At 37.7% G+C, this 19,683-nt stretch overlaps 1 protein-coding gene and 1 pseudogene across 1 annotated transcript in view; both read left to right on the forward strand.

Annotated features, from left to right (window-relative positions):
- CNBD1 (cyclic nucleotide binding domain containing 1) overlaps positions 1–19,683 on the forward strand; it is a 396,422-nt gene that overhangs the window by 266,937 nt on the left and 109,802 nt on the right. The window contains 1 exon segment of the mRNA XM_090284915.1: positions 16,022–16,215. Within this exon segment, the coding sequence (XP_090141041.1) occupies positions 16,022–16,215 (194 nt within the window).
- On the forward strand, positions 17,881–18,958 carry LOC150004631 (farnesyl pyrophosphate synthase pseudogene; annotated as a pseudogene).

Genomic DNA, 19,683 nt, shown 5'->3' on the forward strand with positions numbered 1-19,683 from the left:
GTATATATGATTTCTTTCTTTTTTTATATATATATATATATATTCCTTAATGTCTGTCTTCAGGGTTATGTAGTATTATGAGTAACGGGTCTTTTAATTCCTTGGTGGTTTATTCCTAGGTATTTTATTTTTCTTGTTGCTGTAGTAAACGAGAATTTTTTCTAGTTTCTTTCTCTGATATTTTATTGTTAGTGTACAGAAAGGCCTTTGATATCTGAATATTGACTTTGTACTCTGCTATTTTTCCATATTCACTTATTAGGGTGAGTAGTTTTTTCGTGAAATCTATAAAGTTTTCTGTGTACACTACCATGTCATCTGCAAATAATGACAGTTTTACTTCTACTTTTCCAATGTGGATGCTTTTTATTTCTTCTTCTTGTCTGTGGCTAGAACTTCCTAGACTATGTTAAATAGGAGTGTGTCACAGACCTCTGAGCAGCAGAGTCCACGGCGTTGTGGATGAGGGAATAAATGCACAGCAACTGCAAGAATTCTGTGGAGAAGAGAGGACTTTCTAGAGGAAAAAGTGCCATTGACCCTTGCCTTAACAGGCTCTTATTGATTTCTTACGTGGATTACATCCAAGAAAATTGTGAATTATAGTGCCGATTATTGCCTTATATGATTATTACTTTTACATATTAGAGAAAAGAATGTTACACATGCATGGATGATAAGGATAACTTGTCTAGCCACATCCTGTTCTTAGAAATTGGCCCAGAATAGGCTCTAAAAGACTGGTTCAAGGTTACATGCTGGACAACTGTTGTTCTCAGCCCAGGATGAGGGAGGTAGCAGAACTCAAGCTTTTAACTATTATAGAAATGCAAGCCTGGTTCCCTGTGGGAAAACTGTTGTGTGGACTGGGTCCTGCTTGCCACCATGCTCCCAGTGGTTTTCCACTCTGGGGCTGAGCTACATGTGCCACTACCAAGCACCCCGGTTTCCCATAGGAGTGGAGAGAGTAAACATCCTTGTCTTGTTCCTGTTCTTAGGGGCATTTTTTTTCAGTTTTTGTCCATTGAATATGATGTTGGCTTTAGATTTCTTGTGTATGGCTCTATTATGTTGAGGTATGCTTCCTCTATTCCCATTCTGCTGAGTATTTTCATAAATGGGTGTTGTACATAATCAAATGCTTTTTCGGTATCTATGAATATGATCATGATATTTTTGTCTTTCATTTTGTTTATGTGGTGTATTACGTTTATTGATTTGTGAATATGAAACCATCCTTGCATCCCTGGGATGAATCTCACTTGATGGTGGTGTAAGATCTCTAATGTGTGACTGGATCTGGTTTGCCAATATTTTGATGAGGATTTTAGCACCTATGTTCATCAGAGACATTGGCCTGTAGTTTTCTTAGTCATGTTTTGACGTGGTTTTGGAATTATGTCTTCGTAAGAAGAGTGGGAGTTTCCCCTCTTCTTGTATTTTTTGAATAGTTTGAGGAAGATAGGAGTTAGTTCTTCCCTAAATGTTTTGTAAAATTCACTCGTGAAGCCATCCAGTCTGGGGCTTTGTGTGCTGGGAGTGTTTTGATTACTGCTTCAATTTCACTGGTTATTAATGGTCTAGTTGGGCTTTCTGCTTATTCTTTTTTTTAATTTAATTTAATTTTATTTATTTTATCGTTGCTTACATATTTTTACGTCTAATAAAGTAAATATCAATCTTTAATATCCGACATAAACAAGAAGTTTATTGGATGGGGGGTGGGGAATCTGTTTTTTTTTTAAAGTATATTTTATTGATTATATTGTTACAATAGTTCCAATTTTTCCCTCTTGCTCCCCTCTACCTAGCACCACCGCTCCACCAGCTAACCCGCTACCTCCCCCAGTGCATTCCCATGGATCGTACATACAAGCTCTCTGGCTTCATGCTTTCCTATATTACTCCTAAAAAATTAATTAATTAATTGTTTTAACAATAAAAAATAACAATCCCTCCCTCTCAGACTTAAGACCCCAAATAATCTTATAAAGGACAATGGGCGAAGGTCTTGAGCTCCCCTAGCTTCTTCAAGCTGGACATGGCCATCATCCTACCTGCCCTTGGGCCCAAAAATCCCTGATAAGAATGGGTGTGTGGAGGGGAGGGTGGCCTTCCCACATGGGGAAGGATCTTGCAGACTCCAGGTCAGTTGGCTGTCCCCAGAAAATAACGTGCTTGTTTGAACAGGCTGGCATCCTTGTTGTATTCTGGGGGCAACAGATTTGGCAACAGGGTTAAAAGACATCATTTAGTCCATAACCACTAGATGACAAAAGACAGGTATTAATTTTTCAATGTCCCACATTAGGGAAAAGAAGGGCTTCTTTGGAGGAAGGTGTGCCAGGCACGTATCACCTGTCCAAATCCCTTTTGCCCATTATACTTAGTTTGGGCTGAGGGAAATAGTTTAGGTTTCTCCCCTCTCAGACCTATGGGCCCTTTCTGTCCAAGCCATTAGGATGGAAAAGAGAAACCAGTTTTAAAGTGAAGTCCACAGACCACCCATTCTTCATCAACCCAACCACTTAGTTCAGTCAAACTGTTGAGTCTCAGGAGACAGCAATGCAGACAGGATTAAGTGAGGCCAATATGTACATGCAGTCACTCAGGTAATGAGATCCTAGGCTTATGCACTTTGAAAACAGAAAACACATGTTAATTTATGCAACATAATCCCTAAAAAGTCTCTAAATCTGTAAGACTGTCTTATTGGAAAGACATCCAGTTGCAAGGCATTTGTCATTCTTCTGGCCTGTAAATTAAACATCTTTGAAGATACCACCAGACATAGTTTAACTTTCAAATGAAAACAGATTTTAAATGAAGAGAAATTTAAAGACTGTTAGCTACACTACTTTATATTCTACCATTGAGCTTTGTGATTTTCTGTGAATCATGATTTTTCTCCTTAAAATTACCCTCCTTGTCATTAAATAGACTGCATTAAGTCCATTTTTAATTTATCCTGTTCATTTGCATAAACACAGCAAGAGCTACAAATGATCATTTATGATCTTTAGTTCTGCTTTGCTGAAATTTACACAAGGAACATTTAGGGTGACCTTCAGCCGGCCCTTCAGGGCACAGAAGCTGACCCACATACCTGCCATTCAGTCTTGCCTGTAAACACCTGTCTTTTCCAAGTTCTTCATGTTTTCCACTGTGCCTTAATGTCCCTTCTAGCCATCTTTCTGGAAAACAACCTTCATTCCTTCCCTGGAAAAATTGCCGAGGACCGCACAACCAACCAACGTACCAGGCTTTTTATCTCGTGGGTTTTTATTATGTTGGAAAGTCAATCGTAGTTCCTCGGGCTTTTTGGTAACAACCAGGGCCCAAGCATGTTTCCTTTAGGCATGACATTCCAGTCAAAGTCTTGGTCAAAAAAAACCCTCTATTAACAACTCGTCTTATTTGTTGTTGTTGTTTTTTTAATTTTATTTTTTTGTTTTCCAATTACAGTTGTTTTATTTTTCTCCCTTTAAACACCCTCACCCAGCCCACCCCTTCTCCTGCAATGATATCCCTCCCCGTTGTCCATGTCCATGAGTCATTTTTACACATTCTTAGACTAAACTCTTCCCTTACTTATTACCTTCTCTTCCTCTCTCCTCCTCCCTATTGACTGCTATTCTGCTCCATGTCCTATTTACTTCATTTGTTTATGTTGTTCTTTAGTTTCCTATATTAAGTGATATCATATAGTATTTTTCTTTTTTTCCCTGGCTTATTTCACTAAGCATAATTCTTTCTAGTTCCATCCATGTTGTTGCAGATGGCAGGAGCTTCTTCTTTCTCTCTGCTGCATAGTATTCCATTGTCTAAATCTACCACAGTTTTTTGATCCACTCACCTACTGATGGACACTTAGGTTGTTTCCAGCACTTAGCTATTGTAAACAGTGCCGCTATAAACATAGGGGTGCATAGGCTCTTTTGAATTAGAGTTTTAGGATTTTTCGGATATAATCCTAGCAGTGGAATCACTGGTTCAGAAGGCAGTTCCATTTTTAGTTTTTTGAGGTAATTCCATACTGTTTTCCATAGTGGCTGCACCAGTCTGCATTCCCACCAACAGTGCAATAGGGTTCCCGTTCCTCTACATCCTCGTCAGCACTTATTGTTTGTTAATTTGTTGATGATGTCCATTCTGACTAGTGTAAAGTGGTACCTCATTGTGGTTTTTATTTGCATCTCTTTGATGGCTAGTGCTGTTGAGATTTTTTTTATGTGTCTATGGACTTTCTGTATGTCCTCTTCAAAGAAGTGTTTGTTCAGTTCCTTGGTCCATTTTTTAATTGGGTTGTCTGTTTTCTTGATGTTGAGTCGTATAAGCTCTTTATATATTTTGGAAATCAGTCCCCTGTCTGAGATGTCATTGGCAAATATGTTGGTTTCCTTTTCACCTTGTTGCTGTTTTCTTTTGCTGAGCAGAAACTTCTTAGTTTAATGTAGTCCCATTTGTTTATTTTTTCCTTTATTTCTCATGCCTTAGGAGATGTATCTGTGAAGATATTGTTATATGGGATATCTGAAAATTTCCTGCCTATGTTTTCCTCTAGGACTTTTATGGTGTCACGGCTTACATTTAAGTCTTTGATCCATCTTGAGTTTATTCTCGTGTGTGGTGTAAGTTGGTGGTCTAGTTTCATTTTTTTGCACGTCCTTGTCCAGTTCTCCCAGCACCATTTTTTAAAGAGGCTCTTCTCACTCCATTTTATGTTCTCTCCTTTTATATCAAATATTAGTTGACCATAGAGGCCTGGATTTATTTCTGGGCTCTCTATTCTGTTCCATTGATCTATATGTCTGTTCTTATGCTAGTACCAGACTGTTTTGATCACAGTGGCTTTGTAGTATTGTTTGGTGTCCTGTATCATGATTCCTGCTGCTGTGTTCTTCTGTTCCAAGATTGCTTTTGCTATTCTGGGTCTTTTTTGGTTCCATATGAATTTATTGAGTATTTGTTCTAGGTCAGCGAAATATGTCTTTGGCATTTTAATACGGATTGCTTTGAATCTGTAAATTGCTTTGGGTAGTATGGCCATTTTGATGATGTTGATTCTTCCCATCCAAGAACATGGTATTTGCTTCCATTTATTTGTATCTTCTTTAATTTCTTTCTTCAATGTTTTGTAATTTTCAGTGTACAGGTCTTTTATCTCCTTGGTTAAGTTTATTCCTAGGTACTTTATTTTTCTTGTTGCTAGAGTAGATGGTATTTTTTTTTGTCTCTGTCTCTGCTATTTTATTGTTGGTGTACAGAAATGCCTTAGATTTCTGTATATTTATTTTGTACCATGCTATTTTGCCAAATTCACTTATTATATCGAGTAGTCTTTTAGTGGATTTTATAGGGTTTTCTAGGTATACTATCATGTCATCTGTATATAATGATAGTTTTATTTCTTCTTTTTCAGTTTGGATGCCTTTTATTTCTTTATCTTGTCTGATTGCTGTGGCTAGGACTTCCAACACTATGTTGAATAGGAGTGATGAGAGTGGACATCCTTGTCTTGTTCCTGATTTCAGAGGGAATGCTTTCAGTTTTTGTCCATTGAATATGATGTTGGCTTCAGGCCTTCAGGCTTCTCATATGTTGCCTTAATTATGTTAAGGTATGCTCCCTCTATTTCCATTTTGCTGAGTGTTCTCATTACAAATGGGTGTTGTACTTTATCGAATGTTTTTTCTGCATCTGTTGATATGATCATGTAATTTTTGTGTTTCATTTTGTTTAGGTGATGTATTATATTTATTGATTTGCGAATATTAAACCATCCTTGCATCCCTGGGATGAATTCCACTTGATTGTGGTGTATGATCTTCTTGATATATTGCTGGATCCTGTTTGCCAATATTTTTCGAGGATTTTAGCAATTATGTTCATCAGTGATATTGGGCTGTAGTTTTCTTTCTTTCTTGTGTCTTGACCTGATTTTCGGATTAGGGTAATACGGGCTTCCTAGAAAGAGTTTGGGATTTTTCCCTCTTCTTGAATTTTTTTGGAATAGTTTGAGGAGGGTAGGAGTTAGTTCTTCCCTGAATGTTTTGTAAAATTCGCCTGTGAAGCCATCTGGTCCAGGGCTTTTGTGTGCAGGGAGATTTTTGATTACTGTTTCAATTTCCTTCTTTGTTATTGGTCTGTTGAGACTTTCTACTTCTTCTTGATTCAGTGTGGAAGCTTATATGTTTCTAGAAATTTGTCCGTTTCTTCTAGGTCGTCAAATTTCTTGCCATAGAGTTGTTTATAGTAATTTTTTGCAATCCTTTGTATTTCTGTGGTATCAGTCGTGATTTCTCCTTTTTAGTTTCTGATATTTTTTATTTGTGTCTTCTCTCTTTTTTTTCTTGATGAGGCTGTCTAAAGGCTTGTCGATTTTGTTTATTTTTTTAAATAACCAGCTCATAGTTTAATTGATCTTTTGAATTATTTGTTTATTCTCTATGTCATTTAATTCTGCTCTGATCTTGATGATTTCCTTCCTTCTTTTTTCTCAAGCCTTTTTTGTTGTTGTTGTTGTTGTTGTTGCTGTTCTAGTTCTTGTAGCTTTAGGGTTAGATTTTTTATTTGAGATTCTTCTATCCTTTTCAGATATGCCTGTATTGCTATGAACTTCCCTCTTAGGACTGCTTTTGCTGTGTACCATAGGTTTTGGGCTGTTGTGTGTTCATTATCATTGGTTTCCAGAAATTTCTTGATTTCTTTTTTGCTGTCATTGTTAACCCATTCATTATTTAAGAGCATGTTATTCATTCTCCATGAGTTTGGGTGTCTTTTTTTTCTCTAAGGTTGATTTTTAGTTTCAAGGCATTGTGGTCTGAAAAGGTGCTTGATATAATTTCAATTTTCTTTAGTATATTGAGTCTTGTTTTGTGTCCTATCATGTGGTCTATCTTTGAAAATATCTCATGTGCATTTGAAAAGAATGTACATTTTGCTTTTTTGAGGTGAAATGTTCTATATATATCATTTAAGTCCATGTGGTTTAGTGTACTGTTCAATGCCTGTATATCCTTTGTGTTTCTTTGCTTCTAAGATCTGTCTATTGTTGATAATGGAGTGTTAAAGTCCCCTACTATGAGTGTGTTGCTGTCTATATTATTCCTGAAGTCTTTCAAAATTTTCCTTACATATTTGGATGCTCCTATGTTGGGTGCCTATATGTTTATCAGTGTTGTATGTTCTTGATGGATTTTTCTCTTAAGTATTATAAAATGTCTTTCTTGATCTCTTTTTATGGCCTTATCTGTGTAATCTGTTTTGTCTGATATAAGTATGCTACCCCAGCCTTATTTTCATGTCCATTTGCTTGGAATACTTTTTCCATCCCTCCACTTTCAGTCTGTGCAGATCTTTTGTTTTGAGGTGTGTCTCTTGTAGACAGCATATATGTGGGTCATACTTTCTAATCTTTTCAGCTACCCTATATCTTTATATTGGAGCATTTATCCATTTACATTTAAGGTTATTACCGATAGATACTTATTTATTGTCATTTTCCCCCTTTGTACTTGTGTTCCTCTCTGTCTCTCTCTGTTTCTTCATCTTCTTAAAGAGACTCTTTCGCATCTCTTGCGATGCTGGTTTGGTGGAGATGTATTCTTTTAGCCTTCTATTGTCTTGGATACTGTGTATTTCACCTTCCATTTTGAATGAGAGTCTTGATGGGTAGCGTATTCTTGGTGGTAGGCCTTGGTTTTTCATTGCTTGGAATATTTTTTGCCATTCCCTTCCGGCTTGTAATGTTTCTGCTGAGAAATCTGATGATAGACTTATTGGAGCTCCCTTGTATGTTATTAGTTGTTTCTATCTTGCTGCTTTTAGGATTCTCTCTTTGTCTTTGAATGTTGCCATTTTAATTATGATGTGTCTTGAGGTGGGCCTGTTGGGGTTCATCTTCATTGGGATCCTCTGTGCTTCCTGGACTTGCATGACTCTTTCTCTCATCATGTTTGGGAAGTTTTCTGTCATTAGTGTTTCAAACAGGTATTCTATCCCTTGCTCTTCTTCTCCTCTGGAATTCCTATTATGTGGATATTATTACGTTTTATATTGTCCTACAGCTGTCTTAAAACCTCTTCGTTCTTGTTCAGTCTTTTTTTTTTGTTGCACTGTGTGGGAATTTTTGTGTATGTTGTCCTCCAGCTTACTCCTCCAGCTTACTGACCCAATATTCTGCTTCCTCTAGCCTAATTTTAACTTTTTATACTGAGTTCTCCAATTCAGAAATTGTATTCTTCATTTCCTCCTGGCTCTTATTGATAGCTTCTATGTCCTTTTTCATGCTGGTGTAATTCTTAGTAAGTTCCTTGTAATTTCCTGGTGTTTATTGTAGTTTCCCTGGAGTTATTTGTAATTTTCCTTCAACTCGCTGAGCTCATTGATCTTCCCATAATCCAGTTTTGAAATCTATATCTGATAGCTTGCTTCCCTCTATTATATTTAGCACTTTTTCTGCGGATTCTTTTTTTCCTTTCGATGGGGCATTCTCTGTCCCCCCATTTTTGTGACTCTTATTTTTTGTTGCTGCTTCTTAGATTGATCTGCACTTCATGGATCTGCCCATGGTGGTGTCAGACTATGTACCAGTCTGGCCCTAGGCAGCCTGTAGTAGACTAAAAGGGATCTACTGCCTCTTACTGTCTCCTTTAGTTGTTAATCTATTCACTGTGTGATTAGCTGTCAGACTCAAGGACCGAGGGTGTGGCAGCTTAATTTCTGTAGGGAGGGCTTTTGCTTAACCTCAGGCTGATTCCACTCCGAGGGGAATGTTCTGCCTGCAGTATTGGGTATGAGTCAGCACTAGAACCCAGTCGGCTGCTTCCCCAGTTCTCCCCTCAAAGCCACCACACCAAATTCTCTGCAAGCATCTCTAGTCCTCTCTGCCTTCCCTCTGCTTGAGCCCAGGGTAATTGGGGGCCAAAATATTTTTGTATGTGATCTGTTTAAGAGCTCATTTCTCCAGCTGTTTCTTTCTGGCTAGCAAGAAACCCTGTGGCTTTTCACTCTTCACAGCTGGATACTATTTTACTTTCCACTCTGGTGCTGTAGGCTGGAAATCTCAGCTAGAGGTTTAGATCTTGCCCTTCTCAGGGAGAACCCCCGGCTGCTGAGTTGTTTCTCAGTCCCTTCAGCTGCCACCTGCGGGAGCTCAGCCAGCGCTTTTGCATCTTCACACTCCCTACGGTCACGTTGTGATGTAGTGGCCTTTTATGTTTCTCCATGGTTATATGACTTTTTTCCAGCTAGTGTTCATTTGATTATTCCGGATGACTTCTCTAAAATTAAGTTGTAAATCCAGACTTGTCCTGGGAGGAGGTTAGTGTAGCTTCCACTTACTCCTCCGCCATCTTAGGTCTCGGGATCTTGTTTTTTTATTCCAGAGTCAAAGGGTTGTCTCTGCTTCTTTTTGATTCAGTTTTGGAAAGCTATATATTTCCAGTAATTTTTCCATTTCATATAGGTTGTTAAATTCTTGTTATAAAGCTGTTTTTAGTAATTTCTTACAATCCTTTACATTTATGTGGTATTGGTTGTGATTTCTCCTCTTTCGTTTCTGATTTTGTTTATTTGGGTCCTCTCTGTTTTTTTCTTGATGAACTTGGTTAAAGGGTTTTCAATTTTTTTATCTTTTCAAAGAACCAGTTCTAGGTTTTGATATTGTGATTTGTTTGTTTAGTCTCTTTGTCATTTAATTATGCTCTGATCTTTATGATTTCCTTCCATCTACTTACTCTGGTCTTTTGTTGTTTCTCTAGTTCTTGTCATTGTAGGGTTAGATTTTTTATTTGAGATTCTTCCATCTTTTTTAGGTATTCCTGTATTGCTATGAACTTTCCTCTTAGGATTGCTTTTGCTGTGTTACATAGGTTTTGTACTGTTGTGTATTCATTATCATTTGTTTCTAGAGACTTTTTGATTTGTTTCTTGATATCATTGTTAACCCATTCATTATTTAATAGCATGCTGTTCAATCTCCACGAGTTTGAATGTCTTTGACTTTTTTCTTGATGTTGGTTTCCAGTTTCAGGTCATTGTGATCTGAGAAAATGCTTGATATAATTTCAATCCTGAGGCTTGTTTTGTGTCCTACCATGTGGTCTATCTTTAAACACTTTCCATGTGCACTTGAAAAGAATGTATCTTTTTGCTTCTTTGGGGTGAAAAGTTCTATATATATCAACTAAGTCCATTTCATCTAAAGTGTCCTTCAATGACTCATTATCTTTGGTGTTTCTTTGTTTTGAAGATCTGTCCATTGTTGACAATGTGGTGTTAAAGTCCCCAACTATGAGTGTGTTGTTGTTGATATCTTTTTTGTAGTCTTTCAAGATTTTCCTTATATATTTGGTTTCTCCTATATTGGGTGTATAAATGCTTACCAGGGTTATAACAATCTTGATGGATTGTTCCCTCAAGTATTTGAAGTGTCCTTCTTTGTCTTTTTATGGCTTTTGTTGTGAAATCTCTTTTGTTGGATATAAGTATCGATACCACCCTTTTTTATGTTAATTTTTTTGGTATATTTTTTTTTCATCCTTTCATTTTCATTCTGTGTAGATTTCTGGTTTTGAGGTGGCTCTCTTGTAGATAGCCTATATGTGGGTCTTGCTTTCATATCCATTCTGCTACATTATGTCTTTTAATTGAAGCATTTAATCCATTTACATTTATGGTTATTATTGTTAGGTATTTATTCATTGTGACCTTTTCCCTTTGTATGCATGTCCCTCTCCCTCTATGTTTTTCTTCTTATTCTCAAAGCAGGCCCTTTAGCTACTCTTGAAATGTTGTTTTGGTGGAGATGTATTCTTTTAGTCTTTTTTTTGTCTGGGAAACTCCTTATTTAACATTCTATTTTGAAACAGAACCTTGCTGGGTAGAGTAGTGTTGATTATAGGCCTTTGGTTTTCATTGCTTGATATATTTTTTGACATTCTTTTCTGGCTTGTAGTGTTTCTGTTGAGAAATCAGCTGATAGTCTTATCGGGGCTCCCATTGTATATTATTTGCTGTTTTTCACTTGTTGCTTTTCACTATGTCTTTGAATGTTGCCATTTTAAATATGATGTTCTTTGGAGTTGGCCTCCTTTTGTTCATCTTCATTTGAACCTTCTGTGCTTCCTGGACTTGTAAGAATTTTTCTCTTATCATGTTTGAGAAGTTTTCTGTCATTACTTTTCAATCAGATTTTCTATCCCATGCTCCTCTTCTTCTCCTTCTGGTATCCCTATGATACAGATATTATTACATTTCATGTTGTCCTGCAGCTCTCTTAATCCCTCTTTATTCTTTTTGAGTCTTTTTAAATTTTTTTGCACTGGCTGGAATTTTTTCTCTGTTGTCCTCTAGCTCACTGATCTGATCCTCTTCTTCATTTAGCTTGCTTTTGATTCCTTCTACTGTTTTTCCCTTAGAAATTTTATTCATCATTTCTTCCTGGCTCTTATTGATATTTATGTGTCCTTTTTACTGCAGGTGTAGTCTCATTAAGCTCCTTGCAGCTGCCATGGATTTTTTGTAGTTCCCTTGGAGTTTGTTGTAGTGTTTTCTGACTTTGTTGAGTTCATTCAGCTTCTTCATTACCGTTGTTTGAATTCCATGTCTGATAGTTTGCTTGCTTCTATTTCTGGTGCTCCTTTTTTCTTTTAATGGGATCTTATTTCTTTTTATCCCCACTTTAGGTGGCTCTTCTCGTTAGTTTCTGCATGTTAGATTGATCAGCTTTAACTTTCTGCCTTTGTAGTATGGCCTTCTGTGGTAGAAATCTTGTATGATTCAGTGTTGTAGGCTTCTTAATCCCCTCAAGTTGATGCTTTTGGGATGTTCTTTATGTCTCTTATTTGGACTTTCTGGTGGTATTTTGGTTTTTGTTGTTGTTGTGTTGCTCTTTGGTGGGTCATTCCCTCCAGTTAGCTGACTGAGAGTCACAATGCCCACATCATTTTGTAAACAGTTGTTGAGCTGCTGCTAAAATAGAGCAGCAAGTCCATGATGAGTTGTTCCTCTGAGAGGGGCTGTTGCTTATCCTCTGGCTGATGCCACTTGGAGGGGAGTAGTCTGCTTAAGTGATTTCAATCTTAGCACTAGGGATAGTGTGTACTGGGATCTAGTCCACTGCTCCCCCAGGTCTTTCTCCAAAACCAGTGCCCAAAACTTTTCCAAAGCACCTCTAGTTCACCCTATTTCAGTTACAGCCCAGGGAAGGCAGGCCAAATGTGCCCTGCTGCATGCTCAGCTCAGGGCTTCTAGAATGTGTTCCCACAGGTGTGCAGCCCTGGGCAGGTGGGTGAGTGGGCCACATGCGCTCCCGCTCTCTTGGTCAGCTTGGGGTGGTCTGGCTGAATGCGCCCATGCTGTGTGTCCAGGCAGGCAGAATGTGCCCCCATGATGCACTTGCTCAGCTCTGTGCATTTTGAATGTGCCCCTGCAAGTGTGCACCTGGGGACGGGTGGGTGGGCAAAATGCGCCCCCGCAAGTGCACCCAGCTCTAGGCAGGTAGGCCAAATGCACCCCTGCTTGCCCGCTCAGCTCAGGGCGGGTTGGCTGGCCAAAGTTGCCCCTGCTCGCGTGTGCAGCCAGGCTGGTGGGTTAAAATGCGCTCCTGCATGTGTGCTCCTCAAGAATCTTGCCCCGCCCCTAGCATTTACTCTCCAGTCGGCAAAAAAACAATCAAACCAAAAAACAAAAAAACAACAAAGTACAACAACAAATAAAAGAAAAAAACAAAAAATTATGCTGCTCCTTGCCTTGTCTCAGCCAGCCTGCACAACCTCGATCTCCACCCTTGACTCCTCCCAGGGGAAGCCTAGGGACATTGAAAAATCTCTCTTCACAGCCAGCTGCTTCCCTGGGATCCAAGCCAACCAGAACTCCCCTGTCTTCAGGTCTCCTCTGTGATTCTCATCAGATGGGTCTCTTCAAGGAGGTCTCCTCTGCTGATAGCCACCCCAAGGCTCAACTCCTGCCAATATCCAGATGGAAACTGAGATGCTTTGTCCACAATTAACTGAAACTCCAGACCATTTGGAGGAGTAAGCAAATGTAGCCTCCACTCACTTCTCCACCACCTTCCTCTGATTTTTTTCATTTTTAACTCTGTTATTTTTTTTGTTTGTTTCAATGAGGGTTTTCTTTTTTTTTTTTTGTCCTTAAGTATTTGTATGAAGAAATCTCACCAAAGTTTATCTCACTCTACACATATTTTTGAAAATTCTTTAAAATTATTTTGTTTTCATATCTCTACCCAAGTGATACAGAGTCATAAATAAATTTGCTACATTAATTTAAGAAAATAACTGAGGGTCAATTTCTTAACTGAACTTTGTAACAAAATGGTATGAATTATTTTAGTCCTCACTGAGATCCTTTATAAAATCTATAAAACTATCTTCTATGTATATGTGTATATATACACATGTATACATTTTATTTTAGACATATAATATATATATGCATACACACAAGACATACTGCATAAATATACATTTACTGCACACACATCCTATATTGATATGTGTATTTTGTGTTTGTGTGTGTGTATATCTTTCAGATGTTGGAATATATTTGAAAACCTATAGAAATTAATGTATTTTGTGATTTTTCATGTTACTTAATCATTCTAAGTCTTAATTTCATCTGAATAATGGACATGATAAATAACATTCTAGATTATTAAAAGAATTAATGTTAAAGCAGCTTGCTCAGTGCATGGGCAATAATAGGTGCTCAGTGTGTAACACTTGCTCTTCATGGCAAGCTTAACATATCTGGATGCCAGAAACAGCTATGTTTCTGTTTCTGGAAATCTATAGAAAGGCTATTTCTTAATGAGTATTACTTTTAGGAATACCTTATCAATCCACTTATTAATCTAAGACTTTTAACCTTATGGAGAAAATCCAGGGAAAGTTGTAGACAAAATTCTATTCAGGAACTACTATTTGCTAAGTAATTAACAACATCCTTTTTGATGAGCTGCACTTAAATTGCACTCCATTTTCTTACAAACTATACTACCAAATTCCTTTCCAGACTTGTTTTTGTTATATAATATTTATACCATAAACATGTATTCATAGGTACACATATATTGACTTTATTTTTTAACACTTAAAACTAACATATTCCCTGGCTGCTGTGGCTCGGTGGATTGAGCATCGGCCTGTGAACCAAGTGTCGCTGGTTTGATTCCCAGTCAGGGCATATGCCTAGGTTGCAAGCCAGGTCCCCAGTTGGGGATGCGTGAGAGGCAACCATACATTGATGTTTCTCTCCCTTTCTTTCTCCTTTCTCTTATCTCTAAAAACAAATAAATAAAATAAAAATATTTTTAAAAACTAACCTACATTTCATTGAACTGTGCTTTATCTACTTAAAATATAACATGATCTCTGGCTATGTCACGAAAAGAGTCTCACTTTACTTTAATTGAAACCTCATATATATTGAGAGAAAGGAAAGGGAGGATGAGGTAGGCAGAAGGAGGAGAAGGGAGGAGAAAACAGAGGGGGGATAAGAAGGAGGAAGAGAAGTGGAGGGAGGGAATGGGAGGGAGGTAGCTGATGCTAGGCTGACCCATATAGGCTAGCATAGTCAGGAAGCTGTGTCTGGTTGTGTTTAAATACCACTGCTGACTCTGAGCCAGAGCAGGATCTTTACTTTCTTAGCACCTTCAGTTTGCACAGTTGTGGTATTACAGCAGTCATTGTACCTGCCATGTAGGGTTGCTGAGAGGATAAAAGAGTTAATATATGTAATATGTTTGGAATAGTGTCTGGCTCAAGACACAGAAAGAGGGAAAAAAAGTTTGCTAGTCTTGTAGTGGCACATTTTTTCTCTAATGTCCCCCACTACATTTGCATAATGTTTAATTCACTTTATATAACAATGGGATGAGGGCATGTCACCCCTAAACACTTCAATGCTCACCTAGAATTTAATATTTGTTTTTGGTCTTCTACTTTTTTAAGGTAATATTTACATATAATAACATGCATATTTGTACTTGAAGTGTATTACTTGATAACTTTTAACAAATACTGTAATTCAATCCCCTATCAAGGTAGAGAGAGCTTCACTGTCACCTCAGAGATTCACCTCCATGCTTCTTCCTGGTCCCTCTCTGACCACCTTCTAGAGGCAGCTGCTTTTCTGTTTTGTTTTTGTTTTTTGTTTTGTTATAAATCGGTATTTAGAAAGTCACTCATTTTAGAAAAAAGCAGGAAAGGCAAGCAGTTTGTTTCTCTTAGGGCATTAAAAAAAGGCCACCATTGTCAAATAAATTATGTAAGGTTTTATTTAAAGAATGTTAATAAGCAAAGTGTAAGAAAAAAACCTCACAGCAATTGAATTGCTTGCTCCAATCCTGTCATGTAGAGTTGAACAATGGAGAGACAGCATCCCATTCCAAGACCTTCCTCTCCCAGAGGACAGGCTTCAGGGGAATAGAACTGATTTAAGCTGCATTTTAAATGCTCACAAGTGAACAAACCTGCCAGACTTCCAGGAACTAGGATTACATGACAGATTGTGAAGAGTTACTATATGAGGTAGGAGAAGTGATGGAAAAAACTCTTCTGCCTTATAATATTACCTCTTCCATAGATAAATGAAAATTAATAGTAGGTATACATTGTAACTAATATAGGCAAACTGGCTTTTTGAGAAGAAGGTAGATATTTTATAAAGTTCAATTTTTATCATGATTTCTTAAATCTATGTCATGATTTGTCACCATGGTTCCTTCCTAGAATCTCTCAGTTCCATTAAGAGGATTGATTACTATAATAACTGTCAGAAAAGAATTCTCCAATTGTGTAGACATGTCTTTTTATTCTTGTTATTTGAGTAAATTATTTGTGAATGCCTTAGTGAAGTATTAAAGTCATTGTCATTGTATAAAGGAATCTGCTGATAGTGAAGCCAGTGTGATATGTATTGTCATCATATCTATATCAAAAAGCCTGAGAAATAAAGTCTACACAATATCTTTTTTGGTTTTGTTTTGTTTCAGTTGTTGGAAATGATGGATTTTATGTAATACTAAAAGGCCTGGCTCAACCTCGAACACAGGTATATAAAAATCTGACTGAAGAAAATGGGCCAATAGCTTCTTTCATTACTCAGAGTTCCCACAGCTTCATTTCCAGTGATGACTTAGAAAACACTATGCTTGCTGAGATGCACATGCCTGTATGTGACTTTATGGTAAGAAATTAACCTGCTTTTTCCATAAACAACACTATTACTATTATAAAACTTGATCTCTTCCAGATAAATTCACATTTCTTCAGTAAGTCAAGAGATATTTAAAACAATAATCTTTTATAATTTTTTTCTTTTAATCCTCACCCAAAGATATGTTTATTTATTTTAGAGAGAGGAAGGAGAAAAAGAGAGAGAGAGAGAGAGATCAGTTGCCTCTTGGATATGCCCCAACCAGGGATCAAACCTGCAACCCCTTGGTGTATGGAATGATGCTCTGACCAACTGTGTCAACCAGCCAGGGTTGATAATATATCTTTTAAAAATAAAAATTATACTATTAATATTGAAATTTGCTTAAGAAATTTAATGAAGGATGCCTGTAACAGCATACTTCCCACTTGGAGGGGCTTGTGGTATAATGGAGATAAAGCCATTGTGGTTGAATCACTGAATGAGGAAGGAGAGTTTTTTGAGATAAGGAAAAATTAAACAGGTGATTCTGAGGGAGGGATGGAGGACAGATTCTGAGAGTCCTTTTAAATAAAGTTGCGAATGTGTGCTGAGCTTGTTGATTTCAACAGAAATACCAAGGTCATCAAACTAAAAAGTTTTTGCACAGCAAATGAAATCATCAATAAAATAAAAAGACAACTTCCAGAATGGGAGACATATTCACTGGTATATCTGATAAGGAGTTAACGTCCAAAATTTATGAAGAACTTACAAAACTCAACACCAATAAAAACAAAGAACCCAATTAAAAAATGGGCAAAGGACCTGAAAAGACATTTATTCAAAGGGGATATACAGATAGGCAATAGACATGAAAAAGATGCTCAACATCACTAATCATCAGAGAAATGCAAATTAAAATAACAATGAGATACCATCTCACACCTGTCAGAATAGCTATCATCAGTGAGTCAACAATAACAAGCATGGGAGAGGATGTGTATAAAGAGAAACCCATTTTTCACTGTTTGTGGGAATGCAGATTGGTGCAACCACCATGAAAGGCAGTATGGAGATACCTGAGAAAACTAAAAACAGATCTGCCTTTTTACCCAGTGATTTCACTTCTGGTAATATATCTGAAAGAACCCAAAATATTAATTCAAAAGAACATAAGCATTATTTACAATCACCAAGATGTGGAAGGAGCCCGTGTCAGTCAGTAGATGAGTGGGTAAAACAATGGGACATTTATACAATGGAATACTATTCAGCTGTAAACAACAAAAAACTTTACCCTCGAGTCAGTATTTTTAGACCTAGAGAGCATTATGCTAAGTGAAATAACCCAGTCAGAGAAGGACAAATATGATATGATTTCAGTTCTATGTGGAATCTAATGAACAAACTGAACTAACAGACAAAATAGAGACAGACTTATAGAGAGCAGGGTGACAGACACTAGGGGGAGACATTAGGGGTTGGAGGGAATGAACAAAAAGGAAAAAGGACTAGTAGACATGGGCAAAAGTGTAGTGACTGCTGGGGGGAGGGAAGTATAAGGAGACTAAATGGTAACTGAAAGACTACAATAAAGATTAAACTAAAAAATAATTAATTAAATGTGGTTAAAAAAGGTTGATTCCATTATAATCAGAAAATCTTGGCCAAGAACTCGCATCCAGCAACAGAGTACTTTACTCCTCCCTCAGAATGAGTGGAGAGCAGAAATTGGATGTTTATGACTAAAAAAACAGAATTTCATCCAGCACTTCTCCGAGATTGTTAGGGTCCTTACCAAACATGACATGGGACACCCAGAAATAGAAGATGCTATTGCCAAGCTCACGAAAGTCCTGGAGCATGATGTCATTGGAGGCAAGTACCAGCAAGGTATGACAGTGCTGATAACATTCTAGGATCTGGTGGAACCAAGAAAGCTGGATGCTGATAGTCTCTAGTGGGCCATGACTGTGGGCTGATGTGTGGAACTGTTACAAGCTTTCTTCCTGGTGTCAGATGGCATTATGCATTCACCCCTTCACCTGACTGGGGCAGATCTGTTGGTATCAGAAGTCAGGCGTAGGTTTGGATGCCATCGATGATGCTATGCTTCTGGAAGCATGTATCTACTGATTACTGAAGGTCTACTGCTGAGACAAGTCCTATTACCTGAACCTGATCAAGCTTTTCCTGCAGACTTCCTATCAGACTGAGATTAGACAGACCCTGTACCTTACCACAGCTCCACAAGGCAACATGGATCTTGGTAGATTCACTGAAAAAAGGTACAAATCTATTAACTATAAGATAGCTTTCTACTCCTTCTACATTCCTGTAGGTGCTGATATGTATGTGACAGGCCTTGACAGAGAGAAGTAATATGCCAATGCCAAGAATATCCTGCTGGAGATGGGGAGCCCTTTCAGATTCAGGATGATTACCTTGACCCCTTTGGGTACTTCAGTGTGACAGGCAAGATTGGCACTGACATCCAGGACAACAAATGCAGCTGGTTGGCTCAGTGTCTGCAATGCCAGATCTTTCAGGAGAATTTGGGCTGAATCTGCAGGCTGTGTTTATGCAATATGAGGAAGATAGTTACAGCCACCTTATGAGTCTCATTGAGCAGTGCTTATTGCTCCTGACCCCATCCATTTTCTTGAGGCTACCACACAAGATCTACAAGCAGAAAAAGTGGCCTAGAGACTTCCAGGGAAGGGAGGGGAGGCCCTTAATAAGTTACAGTAAATCTCACTTAACATCATTCATATGTTCTTGGATACTGTGATAAAATTTAGCCATAGGCTAATTTATATAGCCAAGAGTTAAGCTACTATTGCCTATTTCTGGTCACAAAAACATCACTCAACACTTCTAATATTAAACACTGAAATAAATGTGAGCTATACACACATTTTTTTTTTTTTTTTGTAATTTAAGGAGTAAATAAAAGCAGGTAAGATTACTTTCCACCTCACTTATTCCAGTTAAGGGTTGTAGGTGACAGGAGCCTTTCTGAGCAGCTCAATATGGGAGACAACCCTAGACAGGAAGCCCTTACATCACAGGGCCCACTCATAGTCACACCCACTCAGGCTATTTAGACATGAATTCTCACCTGCTTATCTTTGGGATGTGGGAAGAAACCTGGGTCCTATGAGAAAATCCAGAAAAGGGGAGAATATGCAAGCACCACACAGTGCACCCAGGTGGAATATATTTTCTTTTCCCAAACATAAGAAAATGAGGGCAAATAAATGATATTATTTCAGGGAAAAAAGTCTTGCTTATCGGTAATATTCCAAGACTACCAGATGGTCAAAAAATAAAAGTTTATTATCTCTCTGGATTTCTGTGGTTAGATCTGCTTTGCCTAGAATCATGGTTCAAAATGCAGTTTTAGATGTAGGGTGGTCAAAATGTTCAGAATATAAAAGAGCCAAAGAAACCAATTAGACATAATTATTTAACACTGTGGAATCACAAAAGACCCAGGATAGCTAAAATAATACA

This window comes from Furipterus horrens, unplaced genomic scaffold (assembly GCF_987537825.1).
Source record: "Furipterus horrens unplaced genomic scaffold, mFurHor1.1.pri manual_scaffold_7, whole genome shotgun sequence".
Taxonomy (NCBI): Eukaryota; Metazoa; Chordata; class Mammalia; order Chiroptera; family Furipteridae; genus Furipterus; species Furipterus horrens.